The sequence below is a fragment of the Tiliqua scincoides genome, chromosome 4 (assembly GCF_035046505.1).
Source record: "Tiliqua scincoides isolate rTilSci1 chromosome 4, rTilSci1.hap2, whole genome shotgun sequence".
Lineage (NCBI taxonomy): Eukaryota > Metazoa > Chordata > Lepidosauria > Squamata > Scincidae > Tiliqua > Tiliqua scincoides.
The window spans coordinates 163,885,259-163,903,016 of record NC_089824.1 but is presented as its reverse complement, the minus strand read 5'-3'; the positions used below and the strand labels follow the sequence as shown (position 1 = coordinate 163,903,016).

The following is a 17,758-nucleotide window of genomic DNA, read 5'->3' as shown; positions in this document are numbered from 1 at the left end:
GCTGAAGAGCACAAGGCTTCCACATGTAACTGAAGAGCTAGATACAGACAGGAAGGGGAGTCTGATTGGTTAACCCTTTGTCCAGTCTGAGAGGTATTTGTATGGGAGGTTGGCCTGAAATTCAAACTAGCCGATTACATAAATTAACCAGATGGGGTGAGATTAATAATTTCTCTTGCTAGCCCTTATTTAACAACTGCAATGGTTCAAATAAAGCTTCTGTTTTTGTTTTAAAGGAAATGAAGTGAACTTTTACACTTTTCCCATTCATCTCTGTGAGGGAGCTGCAAAGTGGATTCGACCACTAACACTGGAGGAGGGGTGATGAACACTTTCTTTCTAATCCTTACCCCAGTTCCTTTCCCACTTGTAGGAGAAAAAAACAGAACTCCCATAGGTGGGGTGGGAGATTCTGATGGCCAAAATTACTTGCTAGGTAATGTTAACCATCTCTTGCATTACCACTAAGATCAGCTTCACAGCTCCTCAGTCCAATTGCAAAACTCTTTAAACAAAGCAAAACACAAATTACTGAGGGACTCTAGAACAATACAGGGTCACCCTGCAGTACATTGCTCTCCCCCCTCCCTTTGTAACATGAATAAAACAACACTGGATGACTTTGCAGAGCTGTTAATTCTCAGCTACTGTTTCCTGCTCCATCTACAGTATGTGGAGGATACTGGCATTGGCAAGACAATTTTAAAATTGTTTAAAAACTAAAAATAAAAACCACACTTTTCATTAAAAAAACAAACACCTGAATTTGGAAAAAGCATGAATTCCTGCCTATGCTGATTTCTTTTGTGCCTGAGTATGCTAGCCACTACAATCACAGAGACACTTCACTACAAGAGTAAAACATCCTTCCTTCATTGTCTTATAGGAGCAATGCTCACTTTTGCAACTGGAAAAACACTGTTGCTGCCCCCCCCCCAAGAAACAAGAAGTCCTTTTCAGAAAACAGGTGTGTTGTGCTAAGCTTTCTATCTCTATGTAGCCAACATAATGTCTGCATCACTATTCAGTTCTTAAACCAACCCTATGAAGTAGGTTAGGCTGCTGGAAGAATGGACCTAAGGTGAATTTCATGGCTGAGTGAGAAACTGAAGGTGGATCTTGCAAATCCAAGTCAAATGAAATGTACCACTGCATTTTTTCAAACCCTATTATTTATTATTTATTTATTATTTATTTATTAATTAATTATTATCATCATCATTATTTTTGGAGCATTCTCATTAAACAATGTAATCACAATTAATAAACTTTTGCTTAAAAATATAGCACCACACACAGCAGCATAAAATACTATTTTAGGCAACCACAGATGTTCAGCTCGCCTTGGAAATGTGAAGGATTCTCTTCTGAGGTCTGAATGGTTGGCAACCTTCAGTCTCGAAAGACTATGGTATAAGCCTACAGCACCTGGTATGCCCAGGCGGTCTCCCATCCAAGTACTAACCAGGCCTGACCCTGCTTAGCTTCCGAGATCAGAGGAGGTGAGATAGCAGCCTGGGCAGGGCTAAACAGGATTCTGCTGTTCCCGAATGAACACACACACGGTTCTTTGGATTTTTGGAGAGGCAAACAAACAGGCGACAGGAGAATTCAAAGGACTTCTAACGTTTTACTCGTTTGCAAACAGGGCTTTCCACAAACACACACACGTGGAGAGACCGTGAACAATTACAATGATGCTGGTTTTATAGGATGGTCTAGGTAGGGGAGGGGGGTACAAGAGCACACAAAGAGAGCAAAACACATCCATGGTAAGCATGAGAAAAATAACAGACCACCAGTTCCACAAACATTTGGCTTGGTTATCAGATCAACATCTTGATCCTCAGGATGTTCAGGAGGGCAATTCGATACGCATCAGCAATTTGTTTACAGAGATATCCGTTACAAAGGATCTGGTACTCTATGCATCCCTTTTATTTGTTTATGGCCCTTGTTTATGACTTTCTGTCTTACCCTTGTGAACATACCACAGCTAGCTTGTTCTCTGAGAGAGATTTTTAGATGCTGGCTTTTGGTCAGAGAAGAGCCTTATGGGTGAACTGGGCATCTTGGGATATTTCCATATTGTGAGCTGGGCATACTGGTATCACTGCCATTTACCTCCTAGCATGGTAATGCAGCTGTGGATGCTTGGTTTTGCTTCCAGACTCTTGAAATCTTCAGTAAATGGTTTATGACCTTTTAAAATTAGCTTCCAAAATTACTGCATCTTTATTAAAACCCATCTGTCCCTGGGGGTGCACTCTGACAACATATAGGGAGTCTTTGTAGGGCATGGGCAGACACGAGGAGGTTAGTCCCACGTTTCACCCATTTTTTCCTCAGCTCACACGTTTATACACTAGATCTCTGTTGCTTAGGTGCAGCTCTGGGAAAACATGGCTTTAAACCAAGGGTAAATCAACCGCACCACACAACTACACAGCAGTTTGGTACTTATCCCAAGCATTAATAGATACTATCACTCTATTTTTAACACTGAATTGTAGCCCCACCGAAGAGAGGCCTCAAAAAATTAGTTGTAAACTCATAAATGTTCCTCTCCACGGAAATCTTTAGTAAAAGGCGAAAGATTTATACGATCTGAAGAGAAACCAGAGTATGAGAAAACTACTCCCAGCCAGGATTACTGGACCATCAGCGCCCGCTGCCGAGATTATGGTGACTCCCAGACCCGCCTGTACAGTTTTGCTTTTCCAATAGCCTAGTGCATGTGTTGACACTTTGAGCGATTTCAAGCCGACAAATTTTATACTCCGCGAGAAAACAAAGGGAGAATTTGCTTAAAAATAGTGTTTCTGCGCAATGCATCATGGTTACAAGGAAATGTAAATGAGCTCCCCAACTCTTCCCGCTTTGGACCACGCCCCTTCTAGTTGGGCGGGGGGAGGGACCGCGCGGCCGCCGAATGAATGGACGTGCTTCCTGCACTGCAGCTAAGGGAACGTGGGATGTCTTCGCTGCATTCAGTAGAGGTTCAACTGCAGATGCTTTTTCCTTGCACCAAAATGGGTGCAGCAAATGGAAATAAAAATCAGCCTCGTGCTCCAGCAATGGATTGGGAGATTGTGGCTGACACCTTACTTTACAGTCGTATGCATGTACTTCTATGCACAGTCCTATGCACGGTACTTCTGTGTCTACTCAGAAGTAAGCCCCACCATGTTCAGTGGGATCTACTCCCAGGAAAGTGTGTATAGCATTGTAGACTCACACTCCTGGGTAGAGCCCAGCTGGGGACAAGTGACAGGAGGAGATTCCTGGGTTGGCTTTTCCAAGTGAGCCAACAGGCTTCCCAGGTGTTTTTCCCTCCCCACTTGCTGCGCTTCCTAACTGCCCCCTGGGAGCTGCAGTTCAGCAGGGGAGAAAGCTGCAACTGAATACATGCCCCTGTTGGCTTGCAGAGCCTGAAGGAGGTGGAGGGGAAGCAGGCTCATCTGGAAGCAAAACGTTTTGTCTTCTTCTCTGTGGTGCCTAGATTTGTCACTCAGATTATTTTTATCTCAGAAGAAACCAAGGACTCCCCTTGGTTTCTCTTCATCAGAGAACTGAAGCAAAGAAACATTTAAATTAATTGTTACTGTAAAGATTGTGGTGATATCAGTAGCAAAACACTGACAACCAGGTAGCTGAGTGTTGTGTTGGTGGTTGTGAACATTCTTCGACTGTTCTTTTATCCAAGCAAAGAAAACACACACACACACACACACACACACACACACACACACACACACACACACACACACACACACACACCCTTTTTGGTGTTCTCTGTGTGCCTATGTAGGTACATGGACACACACAGACAGTGTTCCTCTCCACAAGTGACTTGGAGCAAGGCTGCAGCTGGTACTGTTGTAGAACACAGGATCAGCCTCTGTTTCACAGATACTAAAGCTGCAATCCTATAAACACTTTCCTGAGAGTAAGCCCCATTTGGGACTTATAATGCACAGGGTTGTGTTTTAAGGCTGCTCTGCTATTATTCAATAATAGCTCTTCAATATTTGCTGATATCACTGTGAGGTTTCTTCCCATTTTCAGAGATAGAACTCCCAAAGAGGAGAACTTCTCTTCACACAGGTCAGTTTTCCTTAACAGCCAAAAACATCTCCCTTACTAGCCCTCGATATTGCTTGTCTCCCAGTCCAGGTGACGGCAAACAGAAACAGTAGCCACAGCCATGGTGACCAACCTCAGCCTTGCTAGGATATTTTGCTCTGTTGTTCTGGTGAGCTGGCACCGCCCCCCAGCTACCAGCATAGCAACTGGAAACTCCAAATGCCAGTTTAGCCTTTCCAGTAAGGGGAAATAAGAGGCCAGCACACTCCAGGTGTATGGCATTCTGTTTAGACACCAGCTGTTCCTGAGGATGACAGATCTGGTGGTTTTCCATTGTCCCACCTGCAAGATGGGGTTCCGCTCCAGGCGGCTGCTAGAGAAACATGTGGAAAAATTCTGCATCGGAAGAGAAACAACTGCAGCTGATGTCAGACACCACAATAGACAAGCACCGGGTCAGGGGAAGGAGCCTAAGAGAACAGAGACACCGGACAGTACGGTAAAACAAACAGTCTTTGTTGGACTAACTAGTTGAGTAGTATACTTGTCCACAGCCAGGGTCGGCCCATCCATGAGGCCAACTGAAGCAATCACATCAGGTAGCAGATTAGTGGGGGGCACCCATCTCTGTCTGCCTACTTACCTTAGTTGGTCCCCCTCCTGCTCCTTGGATTGGAAAAGGAAGAGGAAGAGAAAGTGTGGAGGGCAGGAGAGTGCTGGAGCACTGGAGAGTAGGAGGAGCAGAGGCTGGCAAATCAGCAGGTAAGGGGGCAGCATTCAGCATGCCACTTCAGGCACCAGGAGGTCTGGGGCCGGCCCTGCCCACAGCTTCCCTACTGGGGGGGTGGCAGGCTAGCAGCATAGGTGCTAAAGATAGGAGAGAGAAAATAATGCCGCTCAATTTTATTGACTTTTTTGGTAGATGAAATAATCAGAATCATAGAGTTGGAAGGGGCCTAATAGGTCATCTAGTCCAACCCCCTGCCTTAGGCAGGAAATTCTCTTACAGCATCTCCAACAGGTGCTTGTCGAGCCTCTGCTTGAATATCTCTGTTGAGGGAGTCGGCCATCTGTTCCACTGCCGAACAGCCCTTACTATCAGGAATTTTTTTCCTGATATCTAATCCAAATCTCATCTCTTGCAGTTTGAACCCATTGGTTCTAGGGTAGAAGACTCATTCATAGATACAGGAAGTCAGCCTCTAATGCTTAAACAGTAAGCAATATTTCTACACACCTTCCCACAACCTTTCACTTACTGTACATGAAGAAGAAAGGCTGGATTCCTCAATGCACTTATGGGAGTCGACCCTATGGAACACAGTGGAGCTTACTTCTGAGTAAATATGCTTACAACTTCACTGTAGGAGCCAGGGGAATGCTTGCATCAGAAATATATCCCTTTCTCACACAGAAGGAAAAGTACCATGTATTTATACACATAACGAATAAGAGGTAAGATACTAAATTAGTATCTTATTACTAACGTGTGTGTAATTACTAACAGATAACTGTGTGTTATTATTAGTAATTTATATACTAAAACTGAACTCAGGTATACCTATCACACTGCAGAAACAGCTAATGAGTCATGACCTTCAAAAAGTTGGGATATGATGAAACTTTGCTGAGGGAAAAGGCTGCTTTGCCCTCCCTGTTTGTGTTTTCAGACAGTTGTAAGAGTGACCCTGTACTTGAGTGGTTGTGGAGCAAGGGAATGCTGAGATCTCTAAAGAAGTAAAATAAATGAAGATGGTTAGAGTCTTAAAATAGTGTGGGCATGAGAGAGGGGCCAGATGTATTGTTCATAACCAGTGATGTTATGGCCATTCAACACCATCCTTTTCTGTCCATTTGCACAATTACATTTCACTCAGTAATCCCACTGCAGTTAAGGCAGAGAAAGAGAGAGAGCAGAGTACATGTCCTATTTTTCATTCACAAATAAATTATATGGCAGTTTAAGTTCTGGGAAGCCTTGAGAGAAAAACATATGGATCTGACACAATGAGTAATAACTACACAATTATTGCATTAAAAAGCATTTTTGGGGAAGGCCCTAAATCAGAGTAGTCCCAGTCTGAGTAATTCTATTGTCTACTTAAGTGTCAGTTAATATTAGTAATTGTGGGAGTGGCTGAGGTTCCACAATTCCCCCTCACAAAATTGTTCCTTTGAGACATGGGGCAGGGCCAGTGCTATCATTAGATCAACTAGGCAGTCACCCTAGGGCACAGACTTCAGAGGGTTACAGTACCGACATTTGAGGAGCACTGTTTTATACAGATCCGTTTTCAAAATATTTAAAAAAAAACTAAAGTTGGCAATTTGAGGGGGGAGATGCATTTGGCATTGCCTAGGGCACTAAATAGTCCGGCACTGAACCTGCATAGGAATGTTTAGCAGACTGCACAGCTGCTCTCCTGAAGGACTTCATTTTTAGAGTGTGTTCCTTGAGTTCCTTGAGTTCATATCTCAGTCACAATATAGTTTCCTGCCACTTACCTCTGCTGCATTGATTTATTTTCTCTCCTGGCTTGTGGTTTATGTGAAATAGTATCATCAACTACAAGAAAAAAGAGCAAAGAGACATCACTTAAGACACTGGCAAGATGGAGTACACGAGCAACAAGCCCACCCCCTCAGAAGCTTGGACCATACAGGAAGTATTTCAGACAGCCAGGTCCTGAAGAAACTAACAGAAGAGGTACTGTGGGAAAAAAGGGGGAAGCATTCTAATACCCCTCTTCAGCTCATAAACCACAGCCATCTAGATGAAACTGTGGTCTAACTTTTTAAAAATATTATATATTTTTGGCTTCTGGGTGTCAAGAAGAAAACACACACATTTCTTTAATACAGATCATCTTGTACAAGTCAAGTACCTGATACAAAACAAGTACAGTAGTTTGTATGGAATCTTAGATATTAAATTTTGATCTTTGCTCCATCGTAGACTTCCTGTGTCCCATTGAGCAAGTCACTAGAACTACAATTATGAGCCATATCATTTAGTCAAACAACCACTCTGAGATCTTTTTTATCATGTATGGTGACTTATTTTGGTCACTACACACACAAATATTGAGCTGATAAACAGTAATTTCAGTCCTCCATCACAGGTAAAATCCTCATCCCAGGATGCTCACCTCACTGATACTTATTTATCCCATGCCTGATCAGATTACCCTGCAGTTAAATTTTGCTGGGATCAGTGGGACATTTTAAATAATGACGTTAAAACTGAGTTAAGTCTATTTTCTTTCTATACTGATAGCAATAGCCATCCTTAAGAAGGTCTGAAAAAGTTGTGAATGCTCCATTAGTATGATTCTGGCTAAGATTATTTCTGAACAAATTGTGAAATTACCAGAAGCATTTCCAATGGCATGGTGTAATAAATAAATTAGCATGTGTGGAGTGAATTTGCATGACCATTTTGTGCTGGTGGTGATACAATGAAGCCATCACAACCTGACTTCTAGGGTTATCAGTCTTGTGAGTGCTTTGACACAACTCCCAACACAGCTGAAACTGCAGCTTATTGCCTCTTGGAAAACACTGAAAATATAGATTGAGTCAAGAGACAAAACAGTAATCATGCTAGAAAAGTCAACTGGTTGTCGTGGCTTGGGAACTCCTATCCCCCAAAAATGGTTGTACATATGGAAAACATGAAGCTTTTCTGCAGTAATTTGGAGAACGTTTCCCCAGAAAAAAGTTGGCAACCACAGCCAGCAGCCACAGATGTGTGTGTTACTAAAGGAACCCCTTTTTTCTTTCATAGTTCCACAAACTCAGGATGTCTCTGGAGGACACACTTCCAACATTCAGGACCTCTCAGGTAGAGGTAAAAGAGTGTTTGAGAACTTTAAAAATGCATACCATTCTATGAAAAGATTTTGGGTCTTGAAGGACAAATCAAAGCATGGATTTACAGTTCCCCATATTAATTATTGTAATGATCTTCTGGAATTTCTTCCACTTGCACTCTTACCATTCTAATGTCTGTTCTTAATCCTGCTGCCCAGCACTCCACATAATCTTCATTCCCTGCCATTTTGGCTATGCCCCTTTCCTTGGTTCCCTCTTCCTTCCAGTATTTTGACTTTCTGTTCTCTTCATGCTCTCTCTCTCTCTCTCTCTCTCTCTTCCAATCCCACAATTACACCTATTGTCTCTCTCACCTCCACCCCTTTCCCCATATTGCTTTCAAAAAATAGATATCCCTTCTATAGTTACCAACTAGCATCCTCCACTGTTTTGTCAAAATGGAATGTTCAAAATGGCTGTCTCGTCAGTCACTCTGATTATCTTCATAAAATAATGTCAACATTAAATTGTACTGTCTTCCTCCTAGCCCTCCCATGTGTTCATTGCTGCAGGGAAGTAGCCTCAGCAAAGTTTGGAGAAAATTGTTAGATAATCAGCACTCCCATATTGTATAGTTGGGGAGATTTCAGCCTCCAAATAATCAAGCACGTACCATGTTTCAGAGGAACTTAGCACTGAATGGTTCAATCACATGTTCCAGGACGACCTTGAACTTCTTGTCTTTTGCTGCCCCCTAGGATGACAACAGCCACAGAATTGTCCACCAGCAGGAATACTGGCAGCGCCAGCAGCAAATGGTGGAGGCACATGAGCGCCAATTGGCTGATATCCAGGCCAGGAACCAGTATCTGGAACAGCAAAAGAATGGTAAGAGGAAATGATACCTGAATTGGATTGTCACCCTCCTCACCCTCCTATAGATGCTCCTACTTCAGGTTAAGCAGCCTGAACTGGAGAGCAAAATAGCCTCCACTCCTCACCAAGAAGAGTAAGGAACTGGCACATAGGGGGCAACATTCCACAAGTACTACAGGAGGGAAGGAGGTGGAAAGAATCTACTCAAATGTACTACCAATAGCCAGCTGTGCTTTTTGTGTTTTGGAGCTAGCCCAGCAACTCTCATGCATTAGGTGGAGACTGAGGCCTAATTCTCAGAAGCAGCAGCTGACAAAGTAAACCTGTGTCTGAGCTGTATCACTTTAGACTGCAGGTGAGGATTCATATGATTCAATGCACCTTCATACTCTGCCCTGCTCCACAAGTCCCTGTCTGCACATATAACATGAGCAGGGATTAGAGTTCTAGCCTAGCCTCTGACCGTGTGTGTCAGAAATATTTTGCCATCACCATGTGCACCATCACCTGCATCTGAAGGTGTACAGCCAGGCATAGGTGTTTGATCTGCAGTTTGTGAGAACAGGACAATAAGAAAATACTACTCTAGCAAAAGTATAGGTTCCCCAGTCAGGTGGATCAGAGCTCTGATACAGGATGGCAGAGTGGGAGATGGGGCACCTACATTATGACCAGGTTTGCGATGCAGAGGACATTTGGGAATATCAACTGATTTAGGCAAGATACCAATTTTGAATTTATCTAGAAATCCACAGGCATCTGTCAGAGTTAAAACGGGGCAATTCTGCTACATCTCACATTGAGCAGCTACTTATAGACCTGAATGGCCAAGAGAGAAAGAACCAACTAGCTTTGGATGCCTTGAAGGAGCAAGTGGAACTTCTACAGGCAGCCACAGAAAGGTAAGGCTTCAAGGGAAGACAACCATTGGCACTTCTAGTATGCGAGGATGCACACTGTGAAACTCCTTGCCACAGGATGTGACGATAGCACCTGGCCTAGATGTCTTTAAAAAGTGATTGGACAGAATTATAGAGGAAAAGGCCATCACAGGTTACAAGTCATGATGACTAAGTGCAGCCTCCTGGTCTTAGAAGTGGGCTACCTCACAATACCAGATGCAAAGGAGTTGCAACAGGATTCAGGTATCTTGTTGTCTTGTGTGCTCCCTGAGGCATTTGGTGGACCGCTGTGAGATACAGGAAGCTGGAATAGACCTTTGGTCTGATCCAGCAGGGCTCTTCTTATGTTCTTATGAACCATTGAGGTCAAGAATCGTACCAAGAAGATTCACCCAAACATCCATAAACTAGGATTGAGGGTGAAGAGCAAGCATCTTCACCAACTGAGTGAAGAAAATAAGGTGGCCCTTATATCCTTTCCTATACTTATTGCTTTGGTTTCTTTTTAGAAGCAAACCAGAACCTCCTGTCAACATGAAAACAGACAGTGTTGGGAATAAGACGGAAGAGAAGGTCTCTTTCAAATCTATGCCATTTCCTGCAGCCGTTGGACCCCTTTCTTCAGAGATACAGTGAGTGGGCTTGTGAGCCTAAAGGGACAATAGCTTTTGCAATCAGAGATCATTAATATGGGACTATGGGCACAATCTTAACCCCTTATGTCAGTGCTTTCCAGCACTGACATAAGGGCAATGCAGCTCTGAGGTAAGGGAACAAACATTCTCTGACTTTGAGGAGGCCTCTGTGAGTGACACCCAACTGCAGGATGCAGCACATGTCCCATTGGCGCTGCTATGCCAGTGCTGAAAAGCACTGACATAAGGGGTTAGGATTGCGCTCTTACTCCACCTTTCATTTTGTGCTGCCTGTGAAACTCTCTTCTCAGGTGCATTTTGGGAAACAGCACTTGTGACTCTGGGTGGGTTGTTTAGGCAAGAGATGGTTCTGAGATAGGAAGCAGTCGCTTTTCACTGGATGAGGAGATGGAAATTCAGCAAGTACTGTACAGCTTCTTGTACGTATGATTTCAATTCTATGTGAGGAAAAGTTGCACGTCCTGCATTTCTTCTCATGGTGCAGCTAATAAAGGCACAAGCACTTTGCCAGGACACATAGTAGCAACACTAACTGTCTGGAGCTTGATGATACAGTCGTGTTTCCTTGCAGGGCTCTATATCTGGCTTATCTGAGTGGTGGCGGCAGTGACCACAGCATCATCAATCAGATGTATGAGCTGCAGGTGGAGGCCACAGCACTGGAAGCAGTTGGAGCAAGGCCTGAATACAAGGGCAAAAAAAAGAGTAAGCTATGCTTTTCTGCCTACTTCTGCCTAAAGTTGGATAGAATGTCATAGACAAGGAGAGCAGGGCTGTCTCTTGGATCTTTAGGTCCAGCACTTATGCTTTTTCAACATGACCTTACTGTTACCGGACTATGTCACAATGCATCCCCAAGGAGAACTAGGAAAGGCTATAGAAATCCAACTGCTGAGATGTCCCACCTAACCGGTAGAGCAGGTGACTGATTCTCCAGGAATGAGTAGCAGGTGACATGAAAAATCAACCAGGCTGGACACTGGCTGATACTCCTCAGACCAGGCCAGCCCCTGAATCCTCAGTACTGATGGCAGTGATAGCAGCCAGTGGACCATCAGGGATACACCATGAGGCCCCCGAAAGCAGGGCTTTGGCCCAGAACTGCCAGCAACCTAGTATGGGCACTGAGCAGGAGCAGATTCTCATGAGGAAGCCAGAATCAGCAACAGCACTGTCCAGCAGGACATGCTCGGTGGGAACTAACCTTCCCAAACTAGGAGCTGCCTTCGTTGAGCTGGTGTTGCACTAGGAGTTGGTGTTGCAGCTTGATGAAGGAGCTGGCTTCATTGAGCTGCAGCACCAACAGTTTTATAAGTAAGCAGTGTTATAGTGGACCTTGCCCCTTCTTGAAGCCTCAGCAGGTCTTTGATCTATACCAGGTATTATTGCTAGTCCCATCCTTCTGAGTAGGGCTGAGAGAAGCTGGTTTTGAAATGGATCTGTTGTCACCTCTGCTCCTGAGGTCCTGGGGGTGACAGTGGAGGATCCAGAGTTGGGTTGGAAGTTCAATATGGGGGAAAGGAGCTTCCCTGTACTACAGCCTTCCCAGGGTGGTGTCCTGAAGGGTGACAGTCTGGAATTAACCCTCAGATGATATTGATTCCCCTTGATACCGGACTGTGCTTGGTACCAGTTTGCAGTGGTGTCATCCTCCTCCTCTGAGGTTACCTCTGTTCGGGGTTCAGGGCACAGGTGGGTTCTAATCTTAAGTAGGATATTGTCTATAAAAGCGTATGCAACAATATATTGGTACATCTTTAAGATGCCACCAGACTCTTTGCTTGTTATGTAAACCCAGAAACACTGGTAAATATTGTACTCCCCTCCTCTTCCATCTGCCCAAGTCTTCCTTGTTGCTGACTGGCTCTCATTTCTGTCAATGCAGAACACAAAGGTAGCCCCAGCACGCATAAACAGGGTTTGGATGCTGAACTCTTGACTCTTGAGATGGAAAATCAGCGACTAGAAGATGAGATATTCAAGTTGAAGATCCTGAGGGACAGAAGAAAAATGGAGGATGGTAGGGCCCCAACCCTATCTTCTCAAAGCCAAGCCAGTAATTGAATGAAATGGAGGCACCAATGGAATACATTTCTGGTTCTTGTTTTACTTTGTAAGGTTTCATCTCTACACACACACACACACACACGCACACGCACACACCAGTTTTAGCATTGGCAAGTTTCTTGTATTGTAATCTATCTTTGCCCTTCTCTGTAACTGGGTATGGTGCATGATAATGGTCTCCTCTCTGTTCTTACTGTTTACCAGGGTCTTTGGACAAGGAGCTGGCTGAGCTACAGAGAGTTCATATGACCGAGATGGCCCAGCTGCATGCTGAGATTAGGAAACTGAGGTACAACACTGAGAGGATGAATCCTCAACAACCCAGGAGGGGTGCATCACCCATTATGCCACCACCTATAGCTCCACCTCTCCCACCTCCCCCTCCCCATCTCCTTGGGCTTCCTGATCCCACCTTTCCAGCTAGCAACATGGTAAGTGCTCTTTTTTTCTGGGATTAACTCAAAAGGAAATTCATCTGTGTAAGTCCAAAGATATGAGAGCAAATGCAGGTAGCACAAGAGGGAGCTGAAAAAATAGCATTCGCTTATATAAAAGTTTTGGAGATGTCATACCAGATTTTGGAGGTGTCATCCCAACTAGCTGGATTCCCCATACCTGTATTAACTCTAGTAGGTATTTTAAAGAAACAGGAAGGGCCTGCATAGAGAGAACAGCAGTAGTGCAACTCTGTCCCTACCTTCAAGCCTGCATGCCATCATCTTGCTATGATAACTGGCTCTGCTTAGGAAGCCTGAAGAACCCAACATGCCTCAGCTTTCCATTCAGCTAAGGGTTTGTTTGCATGCATTCTTTTGCTTATGCTAGCCACTGTGTCCTGTTCTGAACATAAGCTGGAGCCCATGAGGAGGTTCCTAAGGATGGGAGATTTAGGGTGCAATCCTAACCCCTTTTGTCAGTGCTTTCCAGCACCGACATAGCAGTACCAATGGGACCTGTGCTACATCCTGCAGTTGGGTGTCACTCACGGAGGCCTCCTCAAAGTCAGGGAATGTTTGTTCCCTTACCTCAGAGCTGCATTGCCCTTATGTCAGTGCTGGAAAGCAGTGACATAAGGGCTTAGGATTATGCCCTTAGTTGTAGTCAATCAGGGTAGCAGGATGGACTGAAGTCATAGGACTTAATACACCACTAAGTTGTTAACTTGATCTAACAAGAACTGGTGCAAGGCTGAGGTCTTGTATCCCTTTTGGACTACTCTATTGGAGGCTCCACTCCCGTAAATGCTCCATTCTTCAGCCTTTAGGAACAGAGCTGAGTCATAGTCATTGCTCAAAGTTATGATACATAGGAAAATCCTCCATGCATCTTTCCTATCATTGCAGAACATTTAAGTAGCCCAACACCTATCTGTTATGTTCAGATTCTCCTGGCTGTTGAACTTGGAAATCAGTGGCTGGCTGGTTCTGTGCACACAGTGTGCTCAGCTTCTGGCATGCCATGGCAAATGCTCAGTATTGTCCCAAAAGCTAAATGTCCCACATTCATATCCCCACAGGATATGCACATGACCAGCAGGCTAGAGGAAGGGAGGCAGCATATGTGAGATTTTTCTGCGCCTACCACATGCTATCATGGTTATGGGAATAGGTCATATCTCATATGGTGCCCTACTCTCGTGTTTCAAAATGGGGCAAGATTTAAGTTATCTTGGACAGTTCAGCTTTAGGAGACAACCAAGTACACAATGAAAATCCCTACTCTCTCACACAGGCCTTGAGAGGACTGGGAAAAAAATGTTTGCTATGCAATTTATGGGGCTGGTTGCATACTGGTGAAAGAGGCACGTAAAGGTTCTTGCTCTGTTAGTAACAAATACATTGGCCACTTCTCAGGGGCTAATGGCTAATTATTGGAGTTATGTTGTTAAGGGACTGATGATTTCCTAGAGGCAGAAAGTCCTATTACTTTTTTTGAGATTGATGTTGGTATTTTTTCAATCTTTGGGAATTTGAAGACTGCCTGCCAACTTTCTGTCATAGGAACCCTTGGGACCACCTGCCACAACTGTAAGCCAGTACTTCCTTGATCCTGCTGATGCCCTGGGACCAGCTCCATATGATCCAGCGTATGTTACCTTGATTATTTATACTCTCTTACCCTATGGGACATAGGATGCTCCTTCCAGAGAGAGTAACTGGTGGACCTCACATTAAATTATTTGTTCTATCAGTCAGCTGCTATTGTAAAGGGGAAATGTTCTGCCTTTCCCATCTGATTGCCATTCTTTTCAAGTACATAGTGATTGATTTGGAACAAGCCAAATATGGGTCTTTTAGATGCTAGAGGATCCTGAGAAAGTGGCAGCACCAGCTACTACACAATTGCAACAAATTCTGTTCTCTCTGCAGGTCTGGTTTTGTGATATTCTACGATTTCCTTTTGGGCCTGGATCTAACATTCTATCAGATACGCCTAGTTTCTGGCCTGTATCGTAATGGACAAGAGTTGGGCAAGCCCACCGCACTTCCTATTGTCTCTTCTGATATGGGCCAGTCCCCACAGTATGTGATGGATGGACGAAAAGGTTGTTGTGCCATCTTAGCAGCCAGGCAGCCGGTCCCAAGGTCAGTTTCAGTGGCTATTGCCATAATGCTTCTTCTCTCCTCCCCAGCAGTTGATATTTGGATAGCCATTTCCAGCTGACATGTTTCATTTGTTTTTATTTTAAAATTGAATATACCACTTTTCTGCTATAAATAATGACCAATAGTTACCTTCCTTATGAAGTAAGGCTACACCATTTGAGGTTGGCAGCATGGGAGGAGGGACCGATGCATCTTGTGTCACAGAGAAAACCCTGGATTGTAATGAATGTGTGATCACAAATCCCACATGAGTTCAAATTCACAGATGTGACTCATGGGAGTATTTTCCCATGGGATAGCTGCATATTTGGTTTGGGGCAGAGTGTCATTAAAAGAATAGTAGTTTGTTCCCCAGCATACTATAAAGCACATATGAAAAGGAACCTGGAACAGGGTTTGCAGAGAAAAAAAAATAAAGTTTGTGTATATTTCTTGTGTTTATAATTTCCTTTCAGAGTCCTCCCTTCAACCTCCATCAGCCTGGTCACTGAACTTCAAGCTTCTGGAGGCTTTGATGCTTATGGACTGGAAATTCAGAACTTGGTCCCTAGGGGCTGGACCAAGATCAACATCTTTGATCATCTGCATCAAGTGATGAGTGGGCGCTGGAAAGTCCCTGTCCGGGTGCTTCCTATGAAGCCAGGACTTACTGCAGAACAGTTGAATGGTGTACCCCAGGTGAGAGCCTTCAACAAGGATCAGAGCAGACTCCCTGAAAGCCTGAGCAGCCCCTTTCCCAGCTTGTTGTGCCCTCTCCACCATGAAGAGGGTGTCCCAATAGGGTTCTCAGGCAGCTCATGGTAAACCGTTAATTCTGGCGCTAATACTGAGCTGCATCTTTTTCCATTGCACCTATTTGGTCGTGACTATATGTCCATAAATTCCAAGATCTCATTCCTTCGGTACCAACATCCCTAGACAATGGCTGGTTCTCAGAGCCCCTAGGTCAAACCAAGATACAGTAGCCCAATCTCTCCAATTATTTTTGCTTTTGTTTTCATTCTAACCAGACCAAATCTTGTTTCATCTCATAGGCTGGCAAAGCAGAGCTTTACTTGCGATTGGTGAATGCAAGAGATGCTGACATGCAGTCAATGGCTGAGATCCATCCTGGCAATGCCCCACTGTACAAATATGCTCCCACAGTGAGTAGGACTCCATGTAGCTGCCATTTCCCCCTTCTCTCTTATCCTCTTGGCTTTACTTAGAATGGACTGAGGGTGGGCTCCTCTTGAGGAACTGCTCTGAGCCTTGTTGGTAAGGAGCGTTGAGAAAGCAGAGTGTCTGTCATGGTAGCAGCTCTTACCTTTTCCTGTATGTTGAGTAGGAGAGTTATTTTAGAAGTAATACAAGCAGTACTCCAACTGGTTACAGATTTGGAGAATAACGTGTTAGTAGAACCAGTCTTTGAGATGGAAAGATTGGAAGGTTTCAGCCACTTCTGGATGCTGCTGCTGTGTAGTCAGTGAGAAGGGGACCTGGCCCACCCATCTCAGTCTTAAGTATTTATGCATGTGATTGTACCTGTGATGCTGTATTGGGTGGAGTACCATCATGGTATATCCTACCTTAAGTGTGTGTTTTTTGTTGGTGCAGAAGTCCTAGGGGCAGGCTATAAGACAGGGGTGAGTTAGCTTCCTGGGAATGCAGGAACCAACGTAAATATCTAGGTCAACATGTCATGCTTAGTGTCAAATCCCTAGAGACTATGTAGAATCTGGCTCCATGACTCAGTCTGTGTGACACAGGGCACAATTCACTAGGAACTTGAATTGTCCCCAATGAGGTTTAATGAGAATTGTGAAGAAAGCACCCCCATTTCTATCAATAGTTCTTGTGCAAGAGAACTTGGAGATCACAAGTTTTGGAAATCACAAGTTTTTGTGATATCAAATGCTCTATGTTATATAGCCCCAGAATAATTCTCCATGATAGAGATGGTCTCAGCTCATTGAATGCTTCTTATGTAAGGAGAGACTATGAGCTAATACTATGAGAAGCTATTAAAGTTATTGACTGGAAGCAAAATAGGTTGTAGAAATGGCACTGGACAAATCCACATCATGAAGATGGCTTGGAGACTGAGGTCTTCCTTTTTCTAGCATAGCTGCAACATTCTCTGCCTTCTTTCCATGTCATCTGTTTAATCCCCTTGTGTTTCAGGTATCCAGTTGCACAGCACCCCCTGCAGACTTTCCTCCATCCCAGCGCCCTTTCCACCCTGCCCCCACCAGTCCACCCTTTTCTGTCCCTCCTCGCACTGGCTTTGTTGATCCCCCTCCTGTTCAGGAGCAGCCTCTCCAACTAACTAATGCAAGGTGAGCAAGGAGGAGGACCACCCCCATTCTTCCTCCAGGACTAGATTTTCCATCTAATGATCATGGCTCACCATAGAAACACTAGTGTGCCTCTTTGTGTGTGTATCTTTTGTATGTCTTATGCTAGAACTATAATAGAGGGATAGACTGTGTAACATCAGAGTGTGTGAATTTCTCTGTATCTTTCAATGTGCTTGAGCCAAAGGCTATTCTAAGACTGCACTACATGGGCTGCTGTGGTGGTGATGGTGGTGGGGCTGTTTTTGCTCATTCATCATTTTCAGTTCCTGCAAACAATATGCACCCAGAGTTAAACTGTTAACTGTGCTCAGTTCCAGATTCATCTGTGCAGCAGAGAAGAATCATAGTCAGCTCAGATTGCAACAGATCACAGAACCTAACAAAGCAAAGTTGATTTTGCTGTTAAGACAACT

At 44.2% G+C, this 17,758-nt stretch overlaps 1 protein-coding gene and 1 non-coding gene across 2 annotated transcripts; one reads left to right on the top strand and one right to left on the bottom strand.

Moving 5' to 3' along the window:
• Nucleotides 1–2,511: 2,511 nt before the first annotated feature.
• LOC136650628 (U5 spliceosomal RNA) lies at nt 2,512–2,627 on the bottom strand. The gene has a single exon (XR_010794451.1). It is a non-coding gene; the product is annotated as a U5 spliceosomal RNA (small nuclear RNA).
• Nucleotides 2,628–4,396: 1,769 nt separating this feature from the next.
• On the top strand, nt 4,397–17,328 carry CCDC17 (coiled-coil domain containing 17). Its single transcript, XM_066622762.1, has 14 exons — nt 4,397–4,585; nt 6,644–6,793; nt 7,874–7,936; nt 8,658–8,787; nt 9,521–9,677; nt 10,187–10,309; nt 10,905–11,038; nt 12,219–12,353; nt 12,605–12,831; nt 14,401–14,486; nt 14,770–14,985; nt 15,462–15,684; nt 16,041–16,151; nt 17,170–17,328. Exons 1-14 carry the CDS (start codon nt 4,397–4,399, stop codon nt 17,326–17,328), a joined length of 2,103 nt encoding a protein of 700 aa, XP_066478859.1.
• Nucleotides 17,329–17,758: the final 430 nt, after the last annotated feature.